This window comes from Eupeodes corollae, chromosome 1 (genome assembly GCF_945859685.1).
Source record: "Eupeodes corollae chromosome 1, idEupCoro1.1, whole genome shotgun sequence".
NCBI lineage: Eukaryota > Metazoa > Arthropoda > Insecta > Diptera > Syrphidae > Eupeodes > Eupeodes corollae.
In genome coordinates, this window is record NC_079147.1 from 169,735,476 (window position 1) to 169,745,093 (window position 9,618).

Here is a 9,618-nt window from a genome sequence, read left to right on the forward strand (position 1 = left end):
TTTCAAGATATCTTGACCCTTGACCTTTCAAGACCGTGACCTTTCAAGACCTCTTGACCTTTGACATTTCAAGACCGTGACCTTTCAAGAAATCTTGACCTTTGACCTTTCAAGACCGTAACTTTTCAAGAACTCTTGACCCTTGATCTTTCAAAACCGTGGCCTTTCAAGGCCGTGACCTTTCTAGATTTCTTGACCCTTGACCTTTCAAGACATCTTGCCAATTGACCTTTCAAGACTGTGACCTTTCTAGACCTTCACCTTTCAAGGCCCTTGACCTTTCAAGACCTTGACCATTCAGGACCGTGACCTTTCAGGGCCATGACCTTTCAAAACCTCTTAACCCTTGACCTTTCAAGACCATGACCTTTCAAGATCGTGACCTTTCAAGGCCGTGACCTTTTAAGAACTCTTGTACCTTGACCTTTCAGGACCTCTTGACCCTTGAACTTTCAAGACCGTGACCTTTCTAGACCTTGACCTTTCAAGACCGTGACCTTTCAAGGCCGTGACCTTTCAAGACCTCTTGACAATTAACCTTTCAAGACCTCTTGACAATTAACCTTTCAAGACCGTGCCCTTTCAAGGCCCTTGACCTTGACCTTTCAAGGCCGTGACCTTTCTAGAACTCTTGCCCCTTGACCTTTCAAGACCTCTTGACCCTTGAACTTTCAAGACCTTGACCTTTCCAGACCTCGACCTTTCAAGACCATGACCTTTCAAGGCCGTGACCTTTCAACAACTCTTGACCTTTGACCTTTCAAGACCGTGACCTTTCAAGAACTCTTGACCCTTGACCTTTCAAGACCTCTTGACCCTTGATCTTTCAAGGCCGTGACCTTTCTAGATTTTTTGACCCTTGACCTTTCAAGACATCTTGACAATTGACCTTTCAAGACTGTGACCTTTCTAGACCTTCACCTTTCAAGGCCCTTGACCTTTCAAGACCTTGACCATTCAGGACCGTGACCTTTCAGGGCCATGACCTTTGAAAACCTCTTAACCCTTGACCTTTCAAGACCATGACCTTTCAAGACCGTGACCTTTCAAGGCAGTGACCTTTTAAGAACTCTTGGACCTTGACTTTTCAGGACCTCTTGACCCTTGAACTTTCAAGACTGTGACCTTTCTAGACCTTGACCTTTCAAGACCCTTGACCTTTCAAGACCATGACCTTTCAAGACCGTGACCTTTCAAGGCCGTGACCTTTTAAGAACTCTTGACCCCTGACCTTTCAAGACCTCTTGACCCTTGAACTTTCAAGACCGTGACCTTTCTAGACCTTGACCTTTCAAGACCCTTGACCTTTGACCTTTCAAGACCGTGACTTTTCAAGAACTCTTGACCCTTGACCTTTCAAGACCGTGACCTTTCAAGACCTCTTGACCCTTGAACTTTCAAGACCGTGAACTTTCTAGACCTTGACCTTTCAAGACCCTTGACCTTTCAAGACCTTGACCTTTCTAGACCTTGACCTTTCAAGACCGTGACCTTTCAAGGCCGTGACCTTTCAAGAACTCTTGACCTTTGACCTTTCAAGACCGTGACCTTTCAAGAACTCTTGACAATTGACCTTTCAAGATATCTTGACCCTTGACCTTTTAAGACCGTGATCTATCAAGACCTCTTGACCCTTTACCTTTGAAGACTGTGACCTTCCAAGACCGTGACCTTTCAAGACCGTGACCTTGCAAGGCCCTTGACCTTAAAATTTCAGGACCGTGACTTTTCAAGGCCGTGACCTTTCTAGAACTCTTGACCCTTGACCTTTCACAACCTCTTGACATTTGACCTTTCAAAGCCCTTGACCTTTCAAGACCGTGACCTTTCAAGGCCGTGACCTTTCAAGAACTCTAGACCTTTGACCTTTCAAGACCGTGACCTTTCAAGAACTCTTGACCCTTGACCTTTCAAGAACGTGACCTTTCAAGACCTCTTGACCCTTGAACTTTCAAGACCTCTTGACCCTTGAACTTTCAAGACCGTGACCTTTCTAGACCTTGACCTTTCAAGACCCTTGACCTTTCAAGACCTTGACTTTTCTAGACCTTGACCTTTCAAGACCGTGACCTTTCAAGGCAGTGACCTTTCAAGAACTCTTGACCTTTGACCTTTCAAGACCGTGACCTTTCAAGAACTCTTGACCCTTGACCTTTCAAGATATCTTGACCCTTGACCTTTCAAGACCGTGACCTTTCAAGACCTCTTGACCTTTGACATTTCAAGACTGTGACCTTCCAAGGCCGTGACCTTTCAGGACCGTGACCTTTCAAGACCGTGACCTTTCTAGACCTTGACTTTTCAAGACCCTTGACCTTTCAAGACCTTGACCTTTCTAGACGTTGACCTTTCAAGACCGTGACCTTTCAAGAAATCTTGACCTTTGACCTTTCAAGACCGTGACTTTTCAAAAACTCTTGACCCTTGAGCTTTCAAGACCGTGACCTTTCAAGACCTTGACCTTTTAAGACCCTTGACCTTTCAAGACCATGACCTTTCAAGACCTCTTGACCTTTCAAGATCGTGACTTTTCAAGACCTTGACCTTTTAAGACCCTTAACCTTTAAAGACCATGACCTTTCAAGACCACTTGACCTTTCAAAACCGTGACCTTTAAGAACTCTTGACCCTTGACCTTTCAAGACCTTGACCGTTCAAGGCCGTGACCTTTCAAGAACTCTTGACCCTTGACCTTTCAAGACCGTGACCTTTCTCGACCTTGACCTTTCAAGACCTCTTGACAATTAACCTTTCAAGACCTCTTGACAATTAACCTTTCAAGACCGTGACCTTTCAAGGCCCTTGACCTTGACCTTTCAAGGCCGTGACCTTTCTAGAACTCTTGCCCCTTGACCTTTCAAGACCTCTTGACCCTTGAACTTTCAAGACCTTGACCTTTCCAGACCTCGACCTTTCAAGACCATGACCTTTCAAGGCCGTGACCTTTCAACAACTCTTGACCTTTGACCTTTCAAGACCGTGACCTTTCAAGAACTCTTGACCCTTGACCTTTCAAGACCTCTTGACCCTTGATCTTTCAAGACCGTGACCTTTCAAGGCCGTGACCTTTCTAGAACTCTTGACCCTTGATCTTTCAAGAACTCTTGACCCTTGACCTTTCAAGGCCGTGACCTTTCTAGATTTCTTGACCCTTGACCTTTCAAGACATCTTGACAATTGACCTTTCAAGACTGTGACCTTTCTAGACCTTCACCTTTCAAGGCCCTTGACCTTTCAAGACCTTGACCATTCAGGACCGTGACCTTTCAGGGCCATGACCTTTCAAAACCTCTTAACCCTTGGCCTTTCAAGACCATGACCTTTCAAGACCGTGATTTTTCAAGGCCGTGACCTTTAAAGAACTCTTGACCCTTGACCTTTCAAGACCTTGACCTTTCAAGACCTCTTGACCGTTAGTACTGTAGAACTAGCAATCCACTATAAAGAATTTACTCCTGCCACCTTCCTAGACATAAAAGGTGCTTTTAACAACGTCCTTACAGAATCCATAGAAGAACCGGTCGTTAAGTTCGGCGTAGAAGACTTCATTCGAGAATGGATTATTTCCATGCTCAGTGGTAGATAGATTCGAGCCACTCTAGGCAATACAATCGCAACAAAACACGTGAGTAGAGGAACACCCCAGGGCGATGTCCTTTCGCCTCTTCTATATCTTCTGAAGTACGGGTTAAGAAGGCCTGTGTTGCCTTCTACGCCTGCAGCAAAACTTTCGGCAAAAAGTGGGGACTTCAGTCGAAGATGATTTTATGGACGTACACAGCCGTAGTACGCCCAATCTTAACATATGGTTCGATTGTGTGGTGGCCTGCTCTTAGAAAAGCCTATAATATTAATATGCTAAAGAAGGTTCAGAGAACAGCTTGCGTGGGCACCACAGGGGCCGTGCGTACTTGCGGAACGGAATCCTTAAACGTTATTTTGGATCTTCTACCAATCGCCCTTTTTTTAAATACATAGTTTCCTGCAGCGCTATTAGGCTGAAGGAATCAAATAGCTGGTTGTCAAAACCTTAACAGCAACACTACGAAATTGATTCCCTCAGATATTATCTCGGTAGACACTGACTACTGCACTCCTACTTTGAACCTTAGTAAGGGATTTAAGGTTATTTTACGATCGAGAGAAGATTGGGAGAATGACATCGTGTCGATAGGTTTTGACACAACCATCTTTACCGACGGCTCAAAGTTGGAGTGCGGAGTTGGTTCTGGGATCTTTTCTGAGTCCCTAAATGTAGCCATATCTTTTAGGCTTCCTGACTTTGCTAGGCTGGACTACTGGCAATAAGGGAGGCATGTAAGATACTTAAACAAAACCCAAACCAAAACCGAAATGCGGCTATCTTTACAGACAGTCAGGCAGCTGTCAAAGCCATTAGCTCGGCCTTATCCTCATCTAAATTGGTCCAGCAATGTCGCGATGAGCTTGCGAGCCTTAATATTAACCTCGGTGTCACCCTGATCTGGGTTCCGGGCCATAGTGGTATCGTGGGAAATGAACGGGCTGACGAGCTAGCCAGGCAAGGATCGGCCCTTGATAGCTCACTTGCGGAAATGGTTAACATTCCTCTTGGTGCTATGAAGGGTAAAATCTTTTCTATCTACCAAACTGAATCAAACCGAAGGTGGAGCAATTTACCTAACTGCATTATATCTAGGAAGATATGGCCCACCTATAACAAAACCCGTACAAACGATCTTCTATGCAGGCCAAGGCAAGACATAGCCAGGATTGTTGCGGTTTGTCCCGGACATTGGCCTATAGGAGTTCATGCAGAGAAGTTGGGTATCTCTTACAACACCTTTTGCCGTTGCTGTAGTGACCAAAGAGAAAGTGTGTTATGTTTTAAAGTCAGTAAACAAATAAGTTTTAAGATAATAGTTTTATTAATCAAGTAAAATAGAATAAGAATCAAAATTAGTAAATTTAGTTTATATTTAAGATGGCTGACAATTCAGAAGTCACGTCCTTCCTGGTAGAGATCACAAAGCTGACTGACTTCCTTCTTCCATTCTCTTCGTATTCGCAATTCAAAAAGTAGTTGGTTTGGCGTTGCCAACATCCCTCTGTGTTGAATTAAAGATCAAGGCGAATCGGAGGACGCCTTATCCTTGTAGACCTGCGTAGTACAGGACTGGTTAACTCTTCTAATCTTGATGCAGTGGAGTCTTGAAGTTCATCTTCATTGCGTTCAATCGGGTTTCTAGTTGCTTCAGAATTGGGACTAGTAGAAACGTCTTCAGTAGTGGGTTGAATATCATCAGGCTCAAAATTTGTTGGATATGAGTCGACCGTAGGCATATCTTCAGTAAAACGTTGCTTCAGCTGATTTGTGTGAGATCTTATCAATTGGTTTCGTCGATTTGTTTGAATTAGAACGTTATACAACACTTGGCCTATTCTTTCGATAATCACACCAGAACTCCAAAACATTTTGTTACGCTGGAATGTCTTTGCAAATACTTTATCACCTGCTTTGAAGTATCTTGGTATCGCCCCGTGTTTTTTGTTGAATGCTTCTTCCATAGATGAATTCTTCATTAGATCTGTTGTTGTTTTCGGTTTCAATAAATCCAAAGGAGTTGAAAGTTTTCTACCGATGAAACATTCAGACGGTGATTTACCCTCAGATGCGCTTGGATTAGGTGTAGCACGATACTGGGAAAGGAATACAAGCAAGTTTGCTTTGTCATCCGTGGAGTACTCGGTATATGATTTAGCTAGAGCTCTTTTTATGATGTCAACAAAGCGCTCAGCTTGCCCATTGGACTGCGGGTGGTAAGGTGGTGTTCTGATATGCTGAATTCCCCTTTCATCGCAAAATCTTTTGAAATTGGAGCTGGTAAACTGTGTACCGTTGTCAGACACAATTGTTTTTGGTTGACCATATCTGCTCACAAATTCGTGTAGTTGATTTATTATTTCAGTTGTTGTTATTGTCGTTATTTGCGCTACTTCTGGCCATTTGGAATAAGAATCTACCATTACTAAGTAATATTTACCTCGAACTGGTCCACCGATGTCTATGTGAATCCTCTCCAAGGGTTCATGTGGTACTGGCCAAGAACTGAGTTCTGTTTTTGTCGGAGATTTTGCAACGGATGCACAATTTTGACACTGTTTGACATGGTTCTCGATGTCAGTATCGATTTTGGGCCAGTAAACGTATGATCGTGCTATGGATTTCATGCGCTGTATTCCTTGATGACCTCTGTGTAGCTGTTTCAGGATCCTTCGTTGAAAAATGGCAGGAATAATAACTCTATCTAATGTCATAAGGCAGTTATCTACTATGGTGATGGTTTCATGTCGGTTGAAAAATGGAATGACATCTAAAGGAAGGTTCTTCGAAGACTTTGGCCAACCATTTTCAATGCAATTGAAAATTTTGAGAAGCGTAGTGTCTTTGCTTGTTTCTTTTCGTACCATGTTGAGTGTGACTGGCAGGTGAACAATGTTGTCTTCAAGAATGGTTTTTATTTCACTTTCGATTTGTGCCACTATGAAATCTTCTTCGATCTGTTGCTTTTGTCCATCGATGAGTCTTGACAAAACATCAACATTTCCAAATTCCTTTGTAGAAACATGTTGTATTTGGAAATCATAGCTCATAAGAATGAGAGCCCATCTCTGCAACCGGTTGGCGGTGTGTGTAGGAATACCCTTTTTTGAACCAAATATTTTGAGAAGCGGTTTATGATCCGTAAGAAGAGTAAATTGACGACCATAAATCATTTTGTGGAACTTTTTACATGCGAAAACGAGAGCAAGACCCTCCTTCTCAATTTGACTATAACGCTTCTCTGAAAGTGTGAGTGCGCGTGAGACATGGTATATTACTTTTTCTGTTCCATCAGGCATTTTGTGGAAGATTTGAGCACCGATGCCTACCATTGAAGCGTCTGCTGCTACGAAGATTGGAATTGTTGGATCGTAGTGTGTAAGCAGTAGGTCGGAAAGTAAAATTTCTTTAAATTTCTTGAAGGCACTTTCACATTTGTCGGTCCATTCCCAGCTAGTGTCTGCTTTCAGCATTTCATCAAGCGGATGTCGAAGCTGTCTCATGCTAGAAATGAATTTTCCATAATAATTCACTGCACCCAGGAAAGAACGTAGTTCAGAAATGTTGGTTGGTCTTGGCATACGTTGAATGGAATCGATTTTTGCTGGATCTGGACGAATTCCATTGGCATCGATTATGTGTCCAAGATATTTGATGGATGTCTTAAATAATTCACATTTTGACCAGTTGATGGTAAGGCCATGATCATTAAGACGTTTTATGACTTCCATAACAACGTTGTAGTTCCCGTGCAATGTTTTTGTTGCGATGTAGATGTCGTCAAGGTATGCAGCGACTCCATCAATGCCTTGCAAAATTATTTCAATTGCTCTTTGAAACAGTCCGGATGCTGGCTTCGATCCAGGAGCTAAACGATTCATCAAGAAGAGTCCCTTGTGTGTGTTCATGGTGAGAAGTTTCTTCGAATCATCATCTACCTCAAATTGCATGTATGCATCGGAAAGGTCAATGTTGCTAAATATTGTGCAATTTGATGTCTTAGCAAACATTTCATCCGGAGTAGGAATTGGATGAGCATTTGGTTCCAAGCAGTTGTTTAAACCTGTGGAGTAGTCTGGACAGATACGAATTTTATTGTTAGGTTTACGTACCACGACAATAGGTGCTGCCCAATCTGAGTGTGTGATTGGTGTTATGATACCAGAGTTTTCTAGTCTCTTCAATTCAGCTTCCACTAGATCTGCAACTCCATATGGAACATCTCTTTTTGGAATGTAAACGGGCTTGGAATCAGGTTTTAGCTCTAACCGCAATTGAAATTTGGTACAGTGGCCTGTTTTTGAAGAAACCACATCCGGAAACTTTTGCTGGACCTCTTTGAGAACTAAATCCTTACTCATATCTGCTGTGATTGCGTTGCAAATAGAGTTTATGGGTAAGTTCCAGTAGCCAAATTTTTCAATTAGGTCAATTCCGAAAATATTTAAACTGGGAAGACTTGTTACATAAACTGTAGCTATTTTTACTTCGTTCTTGTGCCGGATTTGTGTAGTGAACATGCCGATGAGTGGAAGTATATTTCGTGATGCATCTGATGCGCTGCGCTTACATGGCTGTAGATTAGGACGACCCAATTTAATCCAGTTTGTTTTCGAAATAATCGTGATGTCTGCTGCTGTATCGAATTGAAGTTTAATTTGCTTCGCAGATATTTCGACTGTGACAAACTTTCGGTCCGAAGTGTAGTTGCCAACACAATGTATGGTGCTATGCGGACTTGATTTTATAACATTTTGCCTGAAGGCTTGCTTTTTGTTGCTGTTGAATTTGTTGTTAGCGTTTTTGGGCTTTGCTGTGTTGGGCCTTGAGGTGTTAGGTGAATCCCCTTGTGTTTGTTTCTGGAAACATGCACAATAGCCATCCTTATGCCCTTGCTTGTTACAAATGTTGCACTTGTGTTGTGTATATGTGCAATCTTTTACAAAATGCATGGCACCACATTGCCAACATGGTCTTCTTGGTGCGTCGATACGTTTATGCTGAACTTTTTGATGATCACTAATGCTGTTGCTTGAAAATTGATTGCGAGTGTTTTTTTTAGAAGAAACAGCATTGATGGCTGTATCTTTTGCTTCTAAAAGGTGCGAATCACTTTTCACTATCAATATTCGTTGAGTCTCTGTGATCAATTTTTCTAGTGTTATTTCAGCATCTGTATCAAGCATTGTAAGTAATTTGCTACGAATGTCATTATAAGTGGATGAATTTAATCCAATTATAAAGATCAAACATTTAAATTGATTTGTCGACATGGCTGCATGCTTAAAATGCTCGCATTGCTTGTTTACTTTGCCTGCATAGGCAATAAAATCTTCAGCATCATTTTTGGTAATTTGTAAGCATTTGTAGCGAATGCTGAACAGCGATTCTTTCGTGTCAAACAGCTTCTTGAGTTCTGTGACTGTGTCCTCGAATCTAAGTTCTTGTGGTTTTCTTGGCAAGATACAATCTGCATACCGTTCATAAACTTGTTGACTAAGTCTACGTAACAACAACCGTACTTTCGAATCATCTGGAAGCGTTTTTGCATCCTCTTTGAAATGCATTTCGTAGCGACCGTACCAATGTGAAAAAGTGTTGTTATTTTCAGGCTCATACCTAAACTCGTGTATGCTTTTTCCAATTACATCCATCAATGCTTCTTGTTGTCCAGCTTGAAGTTGTTGCTGTGGTGCCTGTGAAGCTTTGTTGGAGGAATTTTCCATTAGTTTGGTGAGCTTTTCAATTAGATGTTGTTGGCGCTCAGCAGCCTCCTGTTGCTGTACTAAAAGCTTTCCAACCACTGAATCAAGTGATGTAGACATGATTTTTTTTTTTTTTTTTTTTTGAGTACCGCGTGTAATTACTTTAAATCCTCGTCGCCACTTTGTTATGTTTTAAAGTCAGTAAACAAATAAGTTTTAAGATAATAGTTTTATTAATCAAGTAAAATAGAATAAGAATCAAAATTAGTAAATTTAGTTTATATTTAAGATGGCTGACAATTCAGAAGTCACGTCCTTCCTGGTAGAGAT

General features: G+C 41.9%; 1 protein-coding gene across 1 annotated transcript; it reads right to left on the reverse strand.

Annotated features, from left to right (window-relative positions):
* Nucleotides 1-5,097: 5,097 nt before the first annotated feature.
* Nucleotides 5,098-9,408, reverse strand: LOC129946890 (uncharacterized protein K02A2.6-like). Its single transcript, XM_056057262.1, has one exon. The coding sequence runs from the start codon at nt 9,406-9,408 to the stop codon at nt 5,098-5,100; it is 4,311 nt and encodes a 1,436-aa protein (XP_055913237.1).
* Nucleotides 9,409-9,618: the final 210 nt, after the last annotated feature.